The sequence below is a fragment of the Cryptomeria japonica genome, chromosome 5 (assembly GCF_030272615.1).
Source record: "Cryptomeria japonica chromosome 5, Sugi_1.0, whole genome shotgun sequence".
NCBI lineage: Eukaryota > Viridiplantae > Streptophyta > Pinopsida > Cupressales > Cupressaceae > Cryptomeria > Cryptomeria japonica.
Window position 1 is genome coordinate 772,296,049 of NC_081409.1, and position 23,790 is coordinate 772,319,838.

Genomic DNA, 23,790 nt, shown 5'->3' on the forward strand with positions numbered 1-23,790 from the left:
TCAAATTGGCAAACTCATGTATCAAAATTGTTAATAAAACTTAAAAAACGAAAAATCTGACTAACAAATCAAAATCAAATCAATTAACTCTTTGAGAAAAATAAATAAATAAATCCATTAGATCAACAAATTAGCCAAAATGACTAATAATAGCTCTCAAGTATCTTCCTTCTCTCCACCTTTCCTCGGATAAACTCTTGATTACATGTCAATGTTTTCTTTATTGTCATCTATAAATGAATGCGTTACAAACCTTTCAATACTAGCACACAACATTATATTTAAAAAACGTGTACGTACTTAACTCAATGTCAAAATTTAAAGGAGATAATTTACTAAAATTTAAATTTGAATTTTGAAATAAAAATCAAATTGTTTAATATAGACAAAAAATAAAATAAAATATCAAATCAAAATGGATATGACCTATATATGAAAATATGTATATATAAAAATAATAAATAACTGTTTTCATTCAAAATCATACCATTTATCAATATAAGCAAACCCAAAACTAAATAAAAAAATAAATAATATCATAAATACTCATATTTCACCATTACACTGGTTTTTTATATATATTTGTTTGTTTGTTTACCATGGACTGTTCTTTCTAGCGAGCTTCCTTAGCTTTCTTTAGTTTTTTTATATTTAATTTTATAGAAAGATGCAATCTAAATATAGAATCTAAAGCAGACACAACCACCTAATAAAAGAAAATCCAAAACAAAAAGTCTTCTGCCAAAAGACCATGGAAAAGACTTTTTACTCCTCAGAAGTTTAATGGAAAAGAATCACACAGCGAAATAAATTTATGCTTATCCAACGATTTAATTTATAGAACCCTCACGAACATTTGAAAATCTCTAGTTCGATCAACAAACAGATTCGTACAGGAAACTAATGGATTTATTCCCATTGTCGTTCGAATAAAATCTACATATTTTTTCCCCCTCTTGCAGATGCATCGAAAGGGTTCTGCAGAGGAAGAGAAATCGTGTAACAGGGATATAAACACAACATATACACTATTTATATATAAATTCAAAGTAGATGCATGACGCGGGTGGTTATGTGGATGTCTCCACATTGTTACCGCTCTTTATAACTTTTGTGCTCGTTTCAGTGAGTCTGGCATTTCTCAAGAATACCGCAGCCAAATATTTAGCAAACCCTAATCTTAGATTTGATCCTGAACCAGTTCAAATTCAGCAGACGGAGAAGAAGGTGGAATTCACCTCAATGTTGGACCAGCACAATGTCTGTGCTGTTTGCGGCGAGCCCGGACCCAAGCGTTGCTCTCGATGCAAAGCTGTGCACTACTGGTATGAAACCCTAATTTCATATCTTAAAAACTTTAGATTTAAGTTCATTAAACTTAAGTTTCTGTCAACCAAAAACAAAACAGAACTGTAGATTTAATTTCAAGAAAACCCCTCGGTTCAATTCGGCAAAAACCCTAGATTCAATTTAGCAAAATCTTAGATTCGATTTTAAAGAAAACCCAATATTCATTAAAAAACACTAGATTCAGTTTCAAAATTCAATATTTATATTTGGTAATCGTGGTTATTTTATATTATTTATTGTTAACATCTCCCCAAAAATCCTATATACAATTTCAAAGAAAATGTTAGTTAAACTTTTGGAGATTGTGGTTGTTTATTAGTTTTCAAGTTAAAACTCTAAGACAGTTTTGTCCAAATTGAATCTATGTTCTAGAAACATTCTCTTTGGAGCGGAATCTGTAATTTTCCCACGAAGCCCTAGCATGAATTCCTAAAAATTCTAGATTTTAAAAGACTGCTCAATTTTTCTGATTGTGAATATTTTTCATTCTGAAGTATTTGAAGTGTAGTGTCCTTTTTGGGATTGATTGGTGGTGCACGTGGTTAAACATTTTTATGCCCATTTTTCATGGGGTGTTAAGTTATAACATCAGGTAAGTTTGTTCAGTCTTCTTAAATTGCATTTATATTCTCGACAACTTCCTTTTTTTTGCAATAAGTTATGGTAAAAAATGGACCTCCAGTTTCACGTGATATTCATGAAAATCCACAAGGATTAAAATGGGTCCCTGGAAAGCGTGATCTGTAGATCCTTCATTAGGCCACAAATTGAAGGAAGGAAGAACAAGCAAACTATACCACATCTTGACAAGTATTTATTTCATTCAACCAACTCAGTCTGATACAAACTTGCATTATAAACTATCTAGACCATCAACTGATCATGATATGCAGTTATTGAGCTGCTTTCTCCAGGCTTGCATCACCAAAGGCGTAAAGCTAAATATAAGACCAAAAAGAGTACACATAGGCCCCACCAAATTGTTCTGCAAGATGTTGTCATCCAGAAATCTAGCAGCTATAGAATGCATATGCTTGGCATTGGTTAATGGCGTAACAGATTGCAGCAGCCTATCACAGGGAAATCCCTTGTATTTGTGATCATTGACTGGATTCATGAACGGCAAAATGAGGGAGCCTCAGAGCAAAAATCTGGCTGCCAACCTGCCTTTTCTTGCTGATCTGTGAACTCTTAGGCACATCTACTAGTAGAATTTGTAACACCACACAACTGCTGTTGTTACATTGAAAATTGCTTTAAATGGCAGTTTAGTATGTTTGTTTGAATGTTTAGAGAAATGAATAAGTGCTTTGCTGTAAAGGAAAACATTGATAGTACTTGCAACAGGTACAGAATTGTCACACTAAGATTTTATCTGGGAAGCCACAATGTGGGGGAAATAGCTGGGAGAGGCAAATCCTTAGCTTATATAGTTTTCTTATGGCCAAAGACTACACATGAAGAGCATGAATAGAACTACTAGAACACTACCTAATGCTATTTGCTTTTACAATCACTCTTTGTTAAACAATTCCTTACTTCTACAAGCAATTCCACGCTTCAGTCATACAACACCCACAATCATATATACAGATGTTCCCATTTGCTAACTTTTCTCCCTCTTATGATGCATGCGGAGTTGCCTTTTGTGAATTCTGAAGGACTCCCAACTGTCTTAGATTTGAAAAAACACGGTTGTTCTGCAGTTACTCTGTCTTTCCTAGTTCTTGTGGTGAAACTGCTGCTTATAGTAGGCTGTTGGTTTCGTTTTCAACCTGGCAGTTTTGTAACTGCAACCTTCCTTCACTGGTAGTTTCTTAATTGACTGCTTAATGGGGGTTCAAAACTACTGCCTGTATTTAATTGGTTTTCTTGTAACTGACACTTGTGTTAACTAGTGGTTTTGTAGCTAGCACTCACGTTAACTGGAATTTACATCATTATATGGGAAACACTCAAATCAGGTCTTGCAGTTGACTGATTTCTGTATGATTGTCCAGGGGTTTTGTTTTCTCGATCCTTACCTTTCATACCTCTCTTCTGAGAGGCTTTTGGTCCCTTATAATCTTAGTAGATAAGAAAATGAGGGAAGAGTATTTCCACCTTCTCCCTGAGGTACCATTTTACCTGCCTTGACATATTTTCCCCATTTTGCCTGCTTTTTTGTCTTCTCTATCTGTCCAAACTGCCAATATAGTTATGGCCCTCTTCTAATCTCTCTGGCTTTATGCTGTAACTTCACATCCTTTTTCACTTCTCCGTGAGAAATCTATTAGTAGGTCTTCAATAAATGGTAATAATTATCCTTGCTCCTCCTTAACCATAGATGGTTCATATAGATGCAAGTTTTGACAATTGACCATAGAGTACATCCACACAGGTGGAGATGATCAAGCTTGAAAGCATTCCTGCCAACTTGCTCTAGGATGGTGAATGGCCCATATCTTAAGGGTCTGAGCTTCCTATCTTGTCCTTGAAGCCTTTCTTTCCTCAGATAGAACATATCTCCTACCATAAGTATATGCCCTCTTTGATGCTGATCATTTCTAGCCTTGTATTTGGTTTGATATTTCTTTAAATGTTCTTTTAATTTGTCATGGATTTGCCTAATCATATCAATGAATCTTGCTGCTCTTGTCTCAGTTGAATTTTACCCTTGTCCTATTTGCAGTTCCATTGCAACATCAAGGGGATTCATAGAAAAATAACCCAAATGTGCCTCAAAAAGTGACTATTAGTAAATGCACGTAAAACCCTATTGTACGAGTGCTAAATGTATGCCAGAGACTCATCCCAATTGCTTAGAGATGCTTTGTTATAATCTTTTATCAGCTGTGCCAAAATCCTGTTTACAACTTCTGTTTGCTCATCAACTTTAGAATGGAAAGTTGTGCTTCTTTGGATTTTTGGTAACCATTACAGCTTATAGAGTAGTACAAAGCTTCTCCAGAAATCATGAATCTTTTATCTGAAACAATGATCATAAACAACCCAAAATGGCCTTAAACAATAGAAAACAACAATTCAGTTGTATCATACTGTGTTATAATTTTTTTTTGTATGTAGTCAAAATACACATTACCAAATCTATGTAAAATGACAAAGACAGTCATGTTCATGTTTAGATTTTGGTAAAACTTCACAAAATCCATAGAAATGATTTCCTGTGGCCCAGTAGGTATAAACAGAGCCACATATACTCCTTCATTCCTAATATTAGGCTAACTTGTACAAAATAGTTTGCACTTCCTAATAATTTAGCTATTTCTTGCTGCATATTGGGCCAAAACATGTACCTTTCTAAAGGAGCGATTGTCTTAGCAACATCAAGGTCGTCTTGAAGCTTTGGAAGTATGTGTTTCCCTCATCAATAAAAATTCTTGTTCTTCTTGCACTTATATTTTGTCCAACTTGTAGAATAGCCCATTGTTGAGATAGGATTCCTCATTGCCGCCTTCATCAATATTTTTACCCTTGAGTTGCTGGAATGTTTCTTCAAAATCTGCATGTTGGGCATATGCTTTGTGAAATTGTTGCCAAAGTTACCACTTGCTTTGTTTTAGTGGCCTAGATAACATATCCACCTCTACATTTGTGCTTCCCTTCTTGTACTTGATCATGAAATGAAATTATTGAATAAATCCATCCACTTATAGTGCCTTGTCTGTTGTAATTTATTATGTGCTGGCAAATATTGGAGAGGTTTGTGGTCAGCATACACAGTAGTTTCTTTGCCTAACAAATAGAGTTTTTGTTCCTTAAATTTTACTGGGAGGCTCCTTGAAGGGGCCTGATTCCAGTTCTAAGTTCAGTTTTTCAAAAACCCTAAAAGAAACCCCTAAAATCTAGGACTAAAGGCAGAAACCCTAAATTGACGAAACATGCCCTAGACTTTACCGAAACCACTCAAACGAAAAGTAGACTTAATCAATGCGGCCCCCGAACACTCGCAAAGCGAAGAAATTGACGAGGCTGCTGCAAAAAGACCCAAAAACGAAAGCTAGAAGACCAAGAGGGCCTAAACATAGGGGGTCCCCATTCGCAATGGGGTGATGTGTGAAAACGTCACAACAGGTCCCAAGTCATTTATAGGCTGACCAACACTATAGCAAATGGGATTTTGAACTAGGAGATTGAGTTTTTTGAGGTTGCAACCATATAAGCACATGTCCTTGAAGCAACACAAGAAAAATAACATGTTCTCACCTAAATGTTATGGTTATCAAATTTTGCAAAAGATTGGTAGTGTAGCATACAAGCTTGAGTTAGCTCCAAGAACAAAAATACATCCGGTTTTCTTGTCTCTTGTTTAACAAAGGTTATTAGATGATTGATTCTTGTATAGACAATGTCACTTGAGCTCAATGAAGAGGGGAGATTCATCTTGGATCTTTAATTAATTCCTTGTACATGCCCAAAGAAGTTGAGGACTAGGACAATCATAAATTACCTCATAATGTGGAAGAATTTGCCTATCAAAGATGCTACATGGGAAGATGAAGATTTTGTGTAGAAGCATCCACAAGTGATCAATGTTAAGGACAATGCTTGTGTAAAGTGGAGTGGAGCATGATGTGCCCTTATTCTATTGATTGTATTGGGATATGTGATAAGCTACTATGGCTCACCTAGTCCTTAATTAAGTTATTTATGAGGCTCTAAATGTAATGTCCCCCAATTATAAATACCCAAATTTTTATCACAATTTTTTCTACCTTTCACTTTGCTTGAGACCTTGCAAACAAGTTAGGAATTATTTACAATCAAAATTCATAAAATAGATCTCTTTAATTAGAAATCAACAAACATATGTTAGAATTATAGATCTAATCACAAAATTGCTTAAATCAGTTTGAGAAGGCTCAACCATAGAAGAGCTAAGATAGGGTGACTTATAGGGTGCCCTAGAAATCCTCTACTCTAGGCCCAAGGTTAGGACCTTATCCTCCTTGACCTCATGTGGTCTTTAACCGATGATCCTATTGTGACCTTTTCACACATTGCCCCATTGCAAACGGGGACCCCCTCTTTCCTGCTTTTCGTGTCTTGTTAGTTTAGGGTTTTTGGCAGTTAGGTGGCAATCTTGAGATTTCAATGCCCAAGTCTCGTTTTTGATATGATTGTGTCCAGGGTCTTAATTAGGGTTTGAATTTTGAAGTCGATAGGATCAAATGTTTAAAAATGTCAAAATGTCAATGTGATCCTAAATTTTGTCTAAGTCTGAGGTTGCAACAAGTTTTAAATTTGAGCGTAAAATGTGGCTAAGATGTTGCAAATTGATGTGATTTTGTGCTAGAGCGTCAAAGGTCCCTATAGGAGTTGTTTTTTTTCACTCCTAGGAGGTTTATTAAGTCAAAACGACACATAATCCCGATGGATCCTTGTTTTCCCCCACTCAAATCTAGTTAAAATAATCAAAGTCCCGATGCAAAGTGATAAAATTTGATAAGTATGGGCTTTTACAGTGTGAAAATCACCATAGTCCTGATGGTAAACGTTTCTCCCCCATGAAATTAAGGCATAAAATCAAGTTGTCCAGATGGGAGACATTTTTCCACTGAGTTTTTAAAGCAAAATTGGACTCTGTCTCAACAGGAGGCGTTTTTCCACTAAGTTTCAAGTGTTTTTTGGGAAAGTCTTGATGCATTTAGATTCCTCACTGTAGTTGTTCTTATGGAGGTTGTTTTTCCACCAGGCCTTAATGAGCGAAAGTGAACATGGAAAGTGAGTCTGAATGGACCACTTTTTGCCACCAAAAGGTAAATGGCCAAGTCAAGTGCAATAATGTTGTCTAGATGAGGTTCAAATTTCCACTAGAGAAGAAAATGAGTGAGACGGAGTTAAGTATGGACAAACTTGTGTTGTCTCGATGAGGTGCGCTTTTCCACTGGGATGAATGGATGAATTTTAAAGAACTTTTGTTGTCTAGATGGAGTTTGAATCTCCCCTAGAGGTCATTTTGATGAGATCGACAAGTATTTTGAGTCCAGATGAAGGATGTTTTTCCACTGGGGTATGCCTTTACATGAAATGATGAATTTTTATTGTCCAGATAGGCATTGATTTTCCCTTGGAGTGAAATTAGGTTAAAGTGATGAGAATTTATTGTCCAAATGAGGGTCAATTTCCCCCTCAAGGTTATAATGTGCAAATTGGGTGAATTTAAATGAAAATTATTTGTCCCAATGGGGTTCGATTTTCTCCCAGGTGGCTGGAATTAAATGCAGTAAGATTTTAAATGACAAAGTGTGCCCAAATGGTTTTAGTCTTGCCTTGCTACAAGCATTTAATGATCAAGTGTAATGAATTTAATGTCAAATGGGGAATCCCAATGTAAATTGATTTTCCACCAGGCTGTTATAAGGCAAATTTGTATCCCACATTGCTTGTGTGGTGAATTTGCAGGGTGAAGACAAGAATAAAAGAACCCAGCCAGCTGATTGGAGCTGCCATTGCTGGTTAGAGGGTTCAAATTTATTCAAGTGTGGGATTGCACCATTTTTTGAGAGGATTTGCAAGCATTTTGTGGCGCCATTGCTGATTGAGGCGACTTTTGTGTGTGGTGCCATCATTGTGGAGGGGCTTGGAGGGGCTGTGATTTTTGTTTGTGGCTGATTGCGCCCCATTTGTGGACAGATTTGGGGTGATTTTGATGTGGCGCCATTGTTTGTGAAGGGGCGACTTTGTCTAAGCTTGTTTTGGGCGCAATTGTTGGGAGGTTTGAGGCATTGTGTTAGATGCCATTGCTGAAGCTTCACTTCCCAGCATTATTCTCAGACTGAGACAACATTTCTAGCGAGTAGCTTGTGCCAAGGCGTGGTCGTTTTGGGGTCTAGAGAGGCAAATCGCCTTGTGTGTGGAGGTGCACCATGGCTGTGACCACTTCCAGCCATTGAAGTATGATTTATATGGGCATTCTCAGACTTTGAAGGGACATTTTCAGACCTTTTATTCGGTGTATTCAGACTTTATTCTCAGAAAATCAGACCTGATACACCATTTTCTGAGTGTGTTCAGATCTGGACATTCAATTTTGGGCTTCAAATACTTATTTTCTGAGTATACCAGGGTGTCCTTAGACTTACATTTTGTGATCAGACCTTATTTAAGTCTGAAAATCAGGTTTACAGAGGGGTTTTGTGCCCTATTTTGATCAAAATGGATCAAAGGAGGAAGATATATACACAGAATTTATATTGAGGACTATTGGGCTAATCTCATGGATGAACTTGCAGTTAGAAGGAAGATGTGGTCTTGTATGTCAGTGTACTTCATGAGAAGGTGTGATCTTTTCTCCATTCCAGATCAGGTTCAGGATGACAGTGAGCATGTCCATCCACAACATGTAAATGATAAAGTCAAACCCATCATGTCACCTAGTTGGACGCAACTTGAGTTGGTAGACTCGAATGTTTTGATGAGAGAAGTGAGAAATGTTTTGATTAGAAAAATGAAGGTCACCTTTACCTATGATAAAATGAGAAATGAGGAGTCCTCTCTCAATGATGATGAAAGGATAAATAGTAATGTAAGGACACATAATGATCAGGAGAGTCAGGCTCCCAAGAGAAGGAAAGGTATGTTTGGAGAATCACAAGCAAGGAGCAAGGAGATTGTTAGCCAACATTCAAGACAGAAGAAACACAAGTCTAACACTCCTCCATCTACCATGAGCTCCTCATCTGTGAAGGAGAATGATATTACAGAGAAGGACGATGAGTCCAAACAAGATTCCGATACGGAAATCCTACCAGAAAACAATCAAGAGCTACATGCTACAACACAGTCGGCACCATATGGTGATGATGAAGAACAACTGGGATCTCCTACAATTCAGTTAGAGGTCAACTTGGGCAACAATGTGGTAGATTTAACTAAGGACAAGGATATGGATGATGACATTATTTCAACTTTGAGAGGACTTGATCAGGACTTGGGCCTTGAGGACGGGATGGAAATTTCTACTATTCCCAATTGGTTGCTGTAGAGCATGGAGCAGAAGAAGATGATAGAGGCTCAACCCGCAAAAGATATTGATGACTTCCTAGCCAAGATTGGCAAGGAAAAGGAATAGAAGAAGGCTAAGGCGTTCTCTAAGATTACTAGAGATGATACGGGTGTGCGTATTGCACAAGTGGCTATCCCGATGGGTGATAAGACCAAAGATGTGGTCAATCCTATGGATTATCGGGTTACCACTATTGACCTTGGACCTACTACAAATAAGTAAGAATTCCAGGAGTTAGATGATACAATCAAGGCAATTAAGGTGCGACTGAATAGGACTATTGAAAAGAAGGAGATGCTTGAGGGTGAGAGCAGGAGACTCAAAGAATATATTGAAGGGATGAATTCCCAAAGGCATGAGGATCTTGCTTTTGTCTCACCCATTGCAATTGATCGCGGATTCCCCTTTGACTATGAGGCAATGAGGAATACACATTAGGAGGTTGGAAAATGGATTGAGGATGTTTCAAAACAAGCGGATGATTTCTTAGCTCAGTCCGTCCAAGCATTTGATAAGACATTGATGCTTATATTGAGGATGCAATATTTGGAAGGAGTTTGGAATGATTTTCAACCAGTGCAGGAGAAGACTGTTCCTCGCCTCATGGTGTTGAAGCGAGTCCCTATGCCTACATTGATCCAGGAGGGAGTTATTCAGGAAGGAGATGTTTATGACTTTCAGGGATGGTATTGTTCTTTGGCTATGCGAAGGCCCGCTTATGATCATGCAAGACAAGATTGCATAATGATGGAAGGATCAATCCAAGAAATACAATAAAAAATCCTTACATCCATTGAAGAATTATTGGGACTAGATGTCCATGCTTCCAACAGTTTGAACTTGGAAGAATTGAAAGAAAAGATGAAGTTTTTCTACTTTAGTCAGTTAGAATCTTTGAAGAAGAATCAAATAGATGATTTGGTTTCTCTTGTGATTCACATCAACAATTTGAAGAAGCTTATGCCGGATTGGAAAAGTGTCTTTGATACTTGCTCAGATGCCTTGGATGTGATTGATATTTCGTTGAGTGGAGGAACTCAACTCAATCTTGGCTAGATTCGTGGAGTATGCAGCTAGAGAGAGGGATGCAGGCTGAAATCTTCTAGAAGATTCCCTAATTGATGATTAGGCATCATCCTATTGGACCTCCTTTTCTGATTCCATTTTTCATGCAAACCCTAATTAGGGTTATTTTAGGGCTGTGCTAGCAAGATCTTGGCCCTTGATTCTAAATGAATCTTGCCCATTCATTTTATTTGAGACTCTATATAAACTCATTTGCCTCTCATTTGTAAGAGAGAGATTTTTGAGAATTGTCGTCTACATGCTTACAAGTTTGAATGCAAATCATTGAAGTTTGGTAGTTTTGTTTAGATTTTGTATGCATTTGTGGTTTTCATTGCCTCCAAATTTAGATTAGAATTTGCTTTCAAGTATTTTAGATTGGATGAAAGAAGTGTTGAATGCATTTGAATGAAATTCGTTTAATCCATACCACTAGTTTCTTGCTGATTGTAAGTTTGCCTTGTGTGGTCAACTGGAATTTGAATTGGACTTAACTTCAATTATTGCATGTCCATTGATATGCATTGCCTTGATGGAATTGATGTTGATGGTGATAATTTGAACATCTATGAATTTACCTTAGATGATTGCACTAAGCATGTGTTGAATTGTTCTTTGATGGTGAAAGTTTGCCTAGTTGAATTTCATTGAATCATTCATAACGTCTTGTATTCTAGGTTAGATAGAGTTAGAATAGAATTCCTAAACCCTCATCTCTTTTGCATTCTATTTGAAAAATCCTTTGTTAGAATAGATCGAGCTCAATTGCAAAAATCATTCAAAATCATTGGCAAATCCATGTGCATTCATGATAACCTCAAATCCTTTAGAACAATTGTGTAAGTCCCCAAGTGAAAACAGCAAATCACATCAGCCATTGAGTTACCCACATGTCAAGAATTGACCGTAGAAACCTTGGAATCGTCTTAGTTGATCAAATATTTAGCATCTAAGGCGATTTTGTTCAAGAGAGGGTAAAATACTTTGATATTTTATTTTGCGTTTGATTGTGCCAAAAACACACATCAACAGGTCCTCAACCATCATCATGAGGTGGCCTCATGGTCCTTAACCAATGGTCTTCAACCATCTTTACGAGGCACCATACCTAGTGAGGAATCTATAACTGTTCCCCTCAATCTTGCCAGTTCTATCCTACTTCCCATGATTGAACATTCTTAATGCATTCATTTACCACGATAGAGAGCATGAGGAGCATTCACAATAGGGTTCCCTCGAAGTATATCCTTTGTAAGCCCAAAGGCAGTACCCCTTTGGCCCCATGGGACTCCCCAGTCTTATACCATGAGGTGGCGTACCTAGAAGATGACCCCAAAACCATTCCCCTACTTGTAATTCCCCAATTTCTCTACCATGGCTAGTTGCAGCAGTCAGACAGTATAAATATGCATAACATCTTATATCCTAATCACATATTTCCTATGTCTAAATATTAAACTAATCATAGATAGTAACACACCATGAGTCAGCAATATATCTATTATGCTATGTCAGGTAATCATAAACAGCAATGCACAAAATAGCAGAGCCTTGGCACCATTGCAGATTGTGAACAAAATCCGTATGAAGTATTTAAACCTTATTTTGGTGGATCTGTCAGTCTAATGAGTGAAGCTTCTGTGTATCTTGATGTTCTTGAAGAAACATGTGCTAACAAGATTTACAGATCCTTTGAGCTTGAGCTTTGGTCACCATCTTGATTTTTTTTATTTCTGATTTTGTATCTTCTTAACCCGTCGTAATAAAATGTTCTTTTCAAGTATTCAAAATAATAATATTTTTTATATACGTTAATTAATTGTAATCTGCAAAATTGTGAGCTTTGAGTACTAGAGAATAATTTGTGTTTCTGATCTGTATTATGAAGCCTCCCTCAGAAGGTTGGTCAGTCCTGTAGATACCTTGGGTGCTAATCCCTGCTGAGTATTTCTCCTTGTCCCATTTCATTGCAATGTATTGAGCATAATCTTTGTGGTGAATCTCATTTCTAGGCTGGTTGTTGCCTTATGTTCTTGATGAGCATTTTTTTTAATTCTTAGGACTTTTGTACTGGTTTTGTGGTTACCAGGCTATCTTTGTGTTGTATGAGAGCAATGTGTCTAGACTGTAATCCATATCTAGTTTTTTAGAAGTGTACTGAACTTGAATGGAATGTTCCATTTGTTCAAAGAGGGATTTTATGCAACTAATTAGCCATCATTTTGGTTGTTTTACAATGCATTGTTTCTTTCTCCTTTTGCTCCTTGGACACTTTCTGGTGGGAATGCATTTTGAGGATTGCTTTGGCTTGATTTCAGCTCGTCGGAATGCCAAACCAAACATTGGACTCAAGGTCACAAACTAGACTGTCGGTCAGGCATGACTCCCACTCAAGGGGCTTTAAAGAATTCCAGCATTTCTTCTAATGCATTTGAAACTTCCAAGAAGAATCCTATTTCGCTGAAGGTTTCTAGTGCTGGAATATCATTGGCCTCTTCTGATGGAACTTCTGATGGCATATTACCCAAACCTAAGAAGGTGAGTGATAAGTGGTTATATGTTTTTAACTTTTGGAATTTGGAACGCTTACTTCATTATTTACCATCAATGTTTACTGCTACTTAATGGATTTACTGAGTAGAGAGGATTTGCAAAGCTTACTGTTTGTTCTTATTTCTAATCGTCAATGTATAGGTGTTGTTTCCATACAAAATGTTTGTGGAGTTTTTCAACTGGGACAAACAAAGGTTGACACCATGTGGGCTGGTTAATTGTGGGAACAGGTATCTTTAAATATTTGCTAAATTGGGCAATGCTAATGTCTTATAAATCATTTTTGTTGATGTTTATTGCAGTTAGATTTGATAAATTGTCCTTTTTGTTTATGCTTTAGTAAATAGCTATTATTTTACAACTGACAACTTTGTATAATCTTTCGGATGGTTGTCCCAGTTGCTTTGCAAATGTTGTGCTCCAGTGTCTCACATGTACAAGACCTCTTGTAGCATATTTGCTTGAGGGAACACATATGCTAACATGTATGTTTATCTTAAATTTTATTGTATAGTTTATTAACTTTTTGAGATCAAGTATGCAGGTTGAGTTCATGTATATGCTTCCTCTTTGGCAGGTACAAGAAATGATTGGTGCTTTTTATGTGAGCTTCATCAGCATATACGGAGGGTTAGCCAAAGTGAAGAACCATTTTCACCTTTTGGAATACTCTGTCATATACCAAAAATGGGGGGAAATCTCGGCTGTGGAAAGCAAGAAGATGCTCATGAATTTATGAGGTAGTATGTTTCAGTTTCAAATTTTGTTCATTTTTGCATCCCATGGCTTTCCTTTGGATTGTTTTCCATGTTGATCTTTTGGTGTTGTAATTTAGCGAACTTAATGAATATAACTGATGGTGTGAACTTCTCTGTAGGGTTGCAATTGACTCAATGCAATCTATCTGTCTTGATGAATTTGGAGGAGAGAAGGCAGTAGATCTTGATAGTAGATTGACCACTCTTATATGTCATATATTTGGGGGATATCTCCAGTCTCAGGCAAGTTATAATGTGCTTGACTTATTTTAACTCTCAGTACTTGCAGTTTGATCTTTTTCAGATCAGATTGCTAATTCAGTTACTCGCCAAGTATGCATTCTTTGTTCATTTTGTTCTTTCACTATTGCAGGTGATATGTACACAATGCCACCAAGTGTCAAATCGATATGAGCATATGTTGGATCTAAATGTTGAAATTCATGGTGATGTGGCATCTTTGGAAGATGCTCTTGATCAATTTACAGGACATGAATGGCTGGATGGAGATAATAAATATTATTGTGATGGGTAGGGAAATATCTTCTCACATCACTATTTTTGTGGCTTTGCTTTGTGCAATGTTGGGATTTTGATTTTTAGGGTCAGATTACTATAATTTGCATGCTCTTGAAAATTTCCTTGCATGCAATGGAACCCTGCACGCATGTCTAGGCATGCAAAATCAATTCAGGGAGGTCTATACTAAGTAGTGGGCAATGTGAGCTCATGCAGATATCTTGAGTGTGTATATATCACATCAATAGCTTTTTTCAATTTGAAAGAGATTTTTATACACATCGATAGCTTTTTTCAATTTGAAAGAGATTTTTCATATCCAAGGCGTCAATAATAATTATTCTTACAGACTTTGATGAACATGGATTACTTCTAAGGATACTACTTTTTGCAACAAAGGGGCTAGTGGTTATGTCCCATCCCTGTGTGCAAGACACGCTTGAAAGTTGAAACTTTCAAAAGTTTTGCCACATCAATATCCTATAATTTTTTAGATTGTGGCTGGAGTGGTTCTTCTACTGGAAGTGCAATTGCAGGTTTGATAAGGAGTGGAATGGTTGATCATTCTTTTGTAGTATTGATGCTATTGCTGAAGTTATGGTCTCTTAAAGGTGCAAGCTTTCTATGGCAGGATATACATTATCATCCATATTAATTCTACATATGCCCTTGTTGTGTGATTTGGCTGGTCTACCTTGTCACAACTCAAAGTGTGCTAGGGTGGCCTTTTCTCTTTACCCATTTTGGTTTATATTTTCCCTATTTTTGAAGCCCTACATTGCTTTACCAATACACAACTGTAAAAATAGCATCCCCACAACAATGCCAAAAGTTGTGTCATTGATTTGGTCAATTTCCATGCCCCTTGTGGTGTCAGTTTTCATGCCAATTTGATGCTCAACTTGGAGTCACCCCAAACATTCATCCCAATATGTAGTCTTAGGCTCAATAATAGTGCTTATATTATACTTATAGGTTTATTGCATTCTATAATTGTAGAATGGGAATAGAATGTCCCCACTTTGTCCCATTTTTTTGGGTAAAATTTTGGGATGCTCTAGGGAGATCCCCCTTTACCAGGGAGATGTCTCTTGGGAACAAACCTAAAGGGGGACCCAAGGTTATAGAATGCCACCACCACCATGGGGGATGTCTCTCAGGAACAAACCTGTCATGCCCCTGGCCTGTAAGAGAGATCACAGCTTTAATAACTGAAATTCTAGCAATAATTAATCGAAACTCAAAGGCGGCCAACCTTACAAATAACCCTAGACGATGAAATTAATGGAAATTTAAAAGGCCGACCAAGAGTTAAAAGATTATAGTTAAAAGCAAAGGGCCGACTGAGATTAGTTAAAAGGTATTATTAGCAGTGAATAAATAAAGAATAAGAAGCAGCAACCCATTTGTGAAGGGATGTATCCCTTGCAAGAGGAAGGATGTGACTCCCCCACACCCCACATTAGAAGGTATAAAGGGGAGCAAGATTCATTTGTAGAAGGGGGAATTCAAGACATCAATGGATTTAGCAAACTAAGAATACAATATATATGATGAAATCATCAAGATTGATTTGGAAAAAGAATTTAGAAATAAAATACAGCAGTCTATAATATTAAGGAAAGTAATTGTTATGCAAATATTATTGTATTTATTTATATATCTCAACATAAATCTGTTAGGAAGCTTTAAGTGTTACTTATTTGAGTAAATTACCAATCCATCAAGAAATATAGGATTAGTAATTATTTACCTAATCTCCATCAGAAATCATGTTTGGAATCAATGTGAAATTTTTGATAGGAAGAATGGATGGATTGGAGGTCCTGCCGTACTTGTGGGCCAATGGGCTGAATGACTTGGAGGCTCATTCCGTTCACTTGGGCTTGGTTGAAGGGGACAGGCTTCCAATTACCTATCAAGCTTTTCCATCAGATTCCTAATATGGTTGATTATGGGAATAAGCTATGAAATAAATATGAATGATTTTAGGATGTTTTGATTTTTGTATATGATCATAAATTCTTGATATTAATACTCTGATGTTAATTAGTATTGTTTATAAGTGCTAAATTAGGATTTTCTCTAAGTAGGAATTACGATTATGTAATTTTATTATAGAATATTATTTATAAATAAATTGCATTTGCTGGAATTGTTAATTTTGGGCAAAAATCAGGTATATCCCAAAAGGGGACATTACAAAACCTAAAGGGGGACCCAAGGGGATAGATTGTCACATCCATAGATTGCTACCCCCCACCACAAGGGATGTCTCTTTGGAACAAAGCTGACTGGGGACCCCAAGAGGATGCTAGGGCATCCCCAATATCCTTGTGATGATTTGATGTTCCCCATAAACTTGCACATTTAATATATGAAATAAAAAAACACACTTTTAAAATTAAAAAATAATCTAAACATTTTTGGGGCCCCCAAAAAGCTCCCCAACACACAATATCTACTTCTAGTTGCCCACCATCATTTTATTATTTCCATTTGCATTTTCAGTTTTTTGGTTTACAAACATGAGGAGAGTTCAACAAATTGAAAGCTAAAGAGAGGTGAAGGAAAACAAAGATCTTGCTGGAAGGTTGGTGCTGGAATGGTAACAACAAGTGGTATCAGAGCTCAGGTCATGGGTTCGAATCCCTTGGTCGCGATGGGGGGATTGTTGGTGCCTTCGTTCCCTTAGTTGCTTGATACCGCCCTTAGGGATTCGTGACATGGCTTAAGCGCCTCTCGTGATTTGTTTATCTCTGGTGTTTGTATCAGACATTAATAGGTCAATATTTTGGTGTAACGACAAACCTTGGGCCAACATATTTGACATTCCCCATAGATTAGCCCCTAAACATTTTTGAGTGAAGATTTGACATTCCTCATGAACTCACCCCTGAACACTTTTGGTGTTCCCAAGGCCCCCAACATAAGAAAAAACTTATTTACTCCTATTTGCCTTAGCCACCATCATTTTATTATTTCCATTAGCATATTTTGTATTTTAGTTTTTGCAAGCAAGATAATTTGATGTTCCCTATGGACTCACAAATTCAACATATGAAAAATAAGCACACACATATTTTTAATTAAAAAACCCTTAACATTTTTGGAGGCCTTGTAAGTACCCACAACATAAAATACATGAATTACTTTGTCAACCACCATCACCATCTTGTTATTAGTTCCATTTGCATCTTTAATTTTTTAGTTTTGCAAGCATGGAGAGAGTTCAACAAACTTAGCTAAACAAAGGTTAAACAAAATGGAGGATGAAGGGGGAAGAAGAAGAAACAAGAAAAGGATGAAGAAGGAAGAGAAAAAGGAGGAAGAAAATATGAAACTCGTGTTTGGTGTTTTTATGCATTTTTTTTTTTCATTTTCGTTTTGTTTTGAAATGTAAAATACTTGCAAATGCTTTCAAGTTCCATTGTTTTTTTGCTGTGCCCTTTATCTAATACTGTGAATAGGGATAACATAACTCTTAATAAGTTATATGATTATTAATATAGTCTTATTAAGTCAACTTGGGTGGCATTAATGGCATAAGTAATGTATATATATGAGATAGTGGTTAGTTTATTAGCATTACATTACAAATTGTGTTCTTGTTAGAAAGTTTAGGAGGTTTACACCTTTGAAGTAGCTTTTTATTCTCAAGTATTATCAAGTATTTGCAACATATTCCCTATTATAGTCTTCTCATTTGCAAGCTATTCATTGCAAGTGGTATTAAAGCATGATGTTGGCCTCAGTAAGGCAAGAAACAAAACAATGTTTTTCAATTGTGGTCAGATTGTGAAGTGCATATCTCCCACAATTTGGCAATTTTTTTTTCTTTTTCAGATGTTTGGAGGGTTGATCAAGGACAACAAATTTGCTATCATCCAAATTTATATTCCTTTGAAATCGATTTGAAGCAGTTATTGCAGAATTAGGGTTTCCACCAAATTTGCTTACAAGGTTGCAAATCAACAAATTTTTTTTTCTAATTTTTGGAGGGTTTATTAAGGATATATTGAAGATGCCAACAAAGAAGATATAGATTCAGAGTTAAGATCAAGTAAAACTTCATATATGATGTGGTCTTGAACATATGAAAAAGTACAAAAGCTGGAAAAAACTATGCAAAATATGAAAAATCAAATATCAAAAGTGGAATTTGCTAGTATCAAGGGAATAATGTCTCAACTCCAAAGATCTATCTAGATTCTATCTTTCTCACAACCAAAGGCACAACATGATGTTTCAAGTAGTCAAGATGGGTTCTCTAGGCCAATTAGTTTGGATCGAAATGCTAGTATTCATGCGAGATATATGGAACCTGCAATTGGAGGTAGGTATGCACAAGTTTGATGGAAAGGATCCACCAAATTGGATAAATCAAATGGAGATTATTTTGATGTACATTCCATTTGGGTAAATAGTGACAATGCCTTATATCTAGAATTGGAGTAATTTATCTAGTATTAATGTCCATGTGCTCAAAGGAAGAAAAAGACTCATTGTCACTCAGTCAATTTTTACAAAAGATCTACCATCACACTATAGCAATGCCATTAGATAACTACTTCAGCTAGTTAGCTAAACTATATCAAATAGGATTAGTCAAGGATTATGTTCAACAATTCTAGGACCTATCCTTGCAAGTAGAGACAATTACAATGGAGAACTTAAGGGGCTTGCTTCTTGTGGTATACATGTTTAGTCCTATATTTGAATCCTTTGTGTTTTTTTTTGTGCTCATTTAACCATGGGCACTGATTTGCCCTCCCAGCCATAGGCAATTTACAATTGTTTCCCCTGAGCACTATATGTTCTATCTGCAATTGTATTCCATTGTTATATATATATTTTTGAATGAGATCACATATCTCATTATATAGGCGAGAGGTGTCTATACACCAAGAGTCGCTACTCTTTGAAGTGGCACCAATTATTACATTATTAATATAATATAATAATTATTGTATTATCATATAATATAATAATTATACTTTATAATTATAATATAATTATATTATCTCATAATCATAATATAAATATAATCACAATCTTTGTGATATCAATGTCGACCTGTGGATTCTGACCACAACTACAATAGAATCAACACTCCCTCTTAGCTAGGGAGGAATCCTTTTTGATATCTACTAGTCACATTACCTCTTTGTAATGATTGACCACAATGGCTAAATCCATATGTGGAAAGGAAATATATCACCTCACGTGATATCAACCATTATGACATATCCATTGATATCACCTCATGTGATATCCACCATTATGATTTATCCATAGATATCACCTCACGTGATATCAACCATTATGGCTTATCCATGGATATCACTTCACATGATATCAACCATTATGGCATATCTCAAGATATTACTACATGGCATGTCCACGGTTTTCACGTCACATGAAATCCACCATGAATCTCTTTATGTAATATCTGTTGATTGTAACTAGGGGTATAGGGGTTCGGATTGCCTTAAGGCAACATCCGAACCCCTTTAGGACCGGGTCCTACCCTAACGTGACCCTATCCTAAATGTCACACTAAAACCTCAATTAAATATTAGCGCCAAAATAACATTAGCGCCACAATTATCAAGAAGGCCGACTTACAAGGAAGCCGACTTTAATAGAGTAAAGAGGCATATAAGTAAAGGTCATTTTGCAAGTCAAAATCATCAAGTTCAATTAAATCAGAATGTGAATTAGCTCTGCTGTGCGAACCTAAGGAAGAGGGCGAATTATTCAGGTTGGTGTAATATTGTCCAAAGGGACATAGCATATCTTGAGGCAAGTCATTGAAGCATTCAAGGACAGATCTGATATGGAAAGATCAGATTTCATTCAAGGACAGATCTGATATGGAAAGATCAGATTCGAGCTAAGTATTGTACTGTTATTTAGAGGAGAATATATAATCTGACCTGTGGGTCTTTCATGCTGGGTTTTTCCTCCTTGGAGGTTTTCCCAGGGTATGCTTGTTTGTCTTCTATTATATTTCTGATTTATGTTGTCTTACTAAGTACTGCAAATCTGATTACAATCTAGGGCACAATTTAATGCATATTGGTTCACTAAACTATTGCAAATCTAATACAAACTAGGGCATAATTAAATAAGATAAATCTGGTTATCATACCTAGGGTTTAAATTAACAATATCCACCATTATTGCTTATCCATGGATATCACGTCTCATGATATCCACCATTATGGCATATCCATAGATATTACTACTAGAGATATAAACCATAATGACATATCCATGGATATCACGTCCCATGATATCCATCATAATGGTATGATCAATCAATATCGCAAGATCGTCACCTTACAATAATGATCAAAAGTACAAGTGTTCATCATTGTGAGATCGTCACCTCTCAATAATGTTCACAGGGGCTCAACAAGCACTGAACCAATGAAATCATGAAGTCACACACATGACATCCACCATGAACTATATCAGAGGGTGGAGATAAGGACTTTCACCTCAAGTCTCTCTCAAAGAGAGATGTATTATCAAATCACAGAAGATCACTAATGTTGAGCCTCCCTCTCAATTAGAGCTTCATTTTTTCCATATCTCCAAGCTTGTCTCGAAGGTTTGCATCCCCCTTGGTGAATCCCAAGCCCACCAGGTATCCATCCATCCAGGGATATCACATGGAACTCTTATCTTATGAATCATAGATTCCTCTAATTGCTACAATTTCCTGATCACTAGAGAAACCATCTCGACATGGTCTACTCCCTCTAAATCAATATGATCAAGATCCTTGGAAATCAAATAAAGCAGATCCTCTAGCTGCTCCCTCTGAAGCTTGAAGTACTAACCTCAACCTCCTGACCTTCTCGTCCAAGTTTGCTTCTGTAGGTTTGTCAGACTCCCTCTGAATGTTAATTCCTTTTCTTTGAAGAATCGTCTCCAATTATGTGCTACCAACTCAATCTTGTGACTGCAAGCTTCAATGCATCGAACAAGTATCCAAGTGCTAGATACGCAGGTCCACACCTCTTAATCCGCAAAAATTCACGATGCAACGATGTAAATACGCCAGGAATAACGTAGGTGCAGGTCACAGAGGATATGTGCTGGAACAAAGCAATGACAATAGGCCGACACATATCTCACATGTTTAGATAAGAGACTAATGCGCCTCTAAGTCAAATCTCCCTCTCTTACAATGACTGGACTTGCAGAAGCAAAGCGCAAGCCAAGAATCACCATGATCCAGGCACTGCAATCTCCAATAAAGACTGCAGCCACCAATAATTTACTTTGGCGTATATGGATATCTAATCCTTTTTGTTCTTGTTGTAGATCAAAACAATTTTGTGGTGAATTTTAGTGTTGTGGCTAAAATTAGTGGGAATGAATATAGATTCTTCTTGTCTCTTGACATTAATTCACCAGTTGCTTATCGAGATGAGAAACTTATGATTCTTTATTTCTCTAGCTTTAAAAATCTTTCTTTCCTTGATTAATATAATAAATGCTTAGTTAATATTATGTTTCTCTCGAGGAAAGATATTCTTCTTTCCTTAATTGATATTGCAATCAATAGTTGACATTCGTTAATGGTATTTGGATCGGTCAAACTATCATCGATGCTAATTGATGTTTATTCAATCAATTATGATCATGTCCAATAATCGTTGATGGCAAATATTAGTCACTTCACAGAATTCCAAATCCCCTTCACAAATGAAACCACGAACCAACAATTTGTCGTCCTCCACACGCCCGCTAATGAAATACATGGCATGAATCATCTCCCTCACACCCTCCCACTTGTTCGTCAATGGATTATAAATTTCACTTGATTTTAGACAGTTACACTTTGTGTAATCAGAATTCTGGGCACCCACATCAACGGAGCTCTCTCCATCTGCAACACAAACCTTCCTGTTAACTACTGCACACGCAAAATATGCCCGCGCATCTTTCATACCCTCTACGCAACTCCACAGATTTGTTCTAGCATTGAAGATGCTCACTTTTTCGGTCATCAGAAAACTGGTACAATTCCTGTGCCATTCACAGCCGCCCATTACAAACATCAGCTTGCCAATTACTGCACAACTGCGTTCATCCTTTATTCCTCGATAGAGATCGATGATCTTTATGCTTCAAGTTCTTTAAGTAACTGTTATCACAAAAGCTCGCACCCTTGCTAAGCTATCAACTCAGCAACCTTGTGAAACATGGAAACAACCCCGAAGTATGGGACCTTGCGCAAGGAGGTTGAATCTTCGGAGAAGGCCGACTTTCTTCTCACTCCAGGTGCAGGTGTTAAACCAACTCAACACTTCAAAACTTACTCCTAAGCCTATCCTAACAACTTCCAGAGGTAAAGGGAAGAGAGAATGCTTGAAATAGAAGGAGGTGATGCACCAAGAAGAGATTGTTCCTCTCCCCACCCGAAATGGCACAAGGAATCAATTGAAATGCCCAAGAGATGCACAAACTTCAATTGCATGAGTGAACCAAACGCATGTGTGGAGGTTAGGATTTTCTAAGTGTCAAGAGGGGAGAAGGATTTCCACAAGTCACACTCAGAAAACAAGTTAACACAGCATACATGTGAAAGAAAACCACAAACATACACTTATAATGGAGGTAAGAACACATACACATCATGCATAAGTTAAAGTAAGGCAAGAATGGTAGTTTCAATTCATTCAAAGGCCAAAGGCCAAACTTATAGTTGCAGAAATGCAAAAATAATTACAAGGCTTCAAGAGAAGAGAAGAGCATAGGAAAGCTCATGCCAGCAGGGAGAGAACCCTTTACAATGAGGTTTAACAACCTTTATATAGAAAAAATGGTTACAAGGGTGATCACATGTCAGTCTGGAAGTGTAGGGAAGTGCATGCACCTGGCTTGTACATGCAAACAACCTAACCATACCTCCAAAGGCAATTTTGAGGAAGATAGATTGACTGACCTTCCAAAGTCAGACATGACATAAGCCACCCAGCATGGTCCTCGTACCTTCCTGGATGGAAATCCTACCAAAACATTTAATACACCCTTGTGGCTCCACAAAAAGTCACCAAAACTGTCTGAGCATTAAAAGCCTTGAGTGTCGATCACGCCATCCGGAAGTGTCGCCAGTCGGAAGGAAGCCCAGAGACTTTGGAAGCTCGGACTCCCGAAGTGAGGAAGACAAGGGAAGAACTTCAGAACCTCGGGGTTCCGGAGTTCCGGGATAGAGAGAAGAAGAGAAGGAAAAGGCCTTCGGAACCTCGGGGTTCTGGAGTTCCGGAGGAACTAGAGAGAGAAGGCAAAAGGGGAAGGAACCCCGGGGTTCCGTGGAGAAGAAGGAAGAAGGAAGAAGGGGGAGGAGGGAATCTCGGAACCTCGGGGTTTCGGGAAAGGCAAGGGAAGGGAACTTTGGAACCCCGAGGTTGCGGATTTCCGAAAAGGGAAAGGGCTAAAGAGAGAAGGGGAACTTCAGAACCTGGGGGTTCCGAAGTTCCGGGCAAAGGAGATGCTTAAGAGAAGAGGCGAAGGAAA

At 37.2% G+C, this 23,790-nt stretch overlaps 1 protein-coding gene across 1 annotated transcript in view; it reads left to right on the forward strand.

The window, feature by feature from the left end:
* The first annotated feature begins 687 nt into the window (after positions 1-687).
* The window catches only part of LOC131043096 (uncharacterized), a 64,246-nt gene continuing 41,143 nt past the window's right edge, over positions 688-23,790 (forward strand). Inside the window, exons 1-7 of the mRNA XM_057976441.2 lie at positions 688-1,325; positions 12,742-12,961; positions 13,118-13,206; positions 13,376-13,461; positions 13,554-13,716; positions 13,854-13,977; positions 14,108-14,265. Of these exons, the coding sequence (XP_057832424.1) occupies positions 1,054-1,325; positions 12,742-12,961; positions 13,118-13,206; positions 13,376-13,461; positions 13,554-13,716; positions 13,854-13,977; positions 14,108-14,265 (1,112 nt within the window). The 5' untranslated portion in view covers positions 688-1,053. The remainder of the gene's footprint in view (positions 1,326-12,741; positions 12,962-13,117; positions 13,207-13,375; positions 13,462-13,553; positions 13,717-13,853; positions 13,978-14,107; positions 14,266-23,790) is intronic.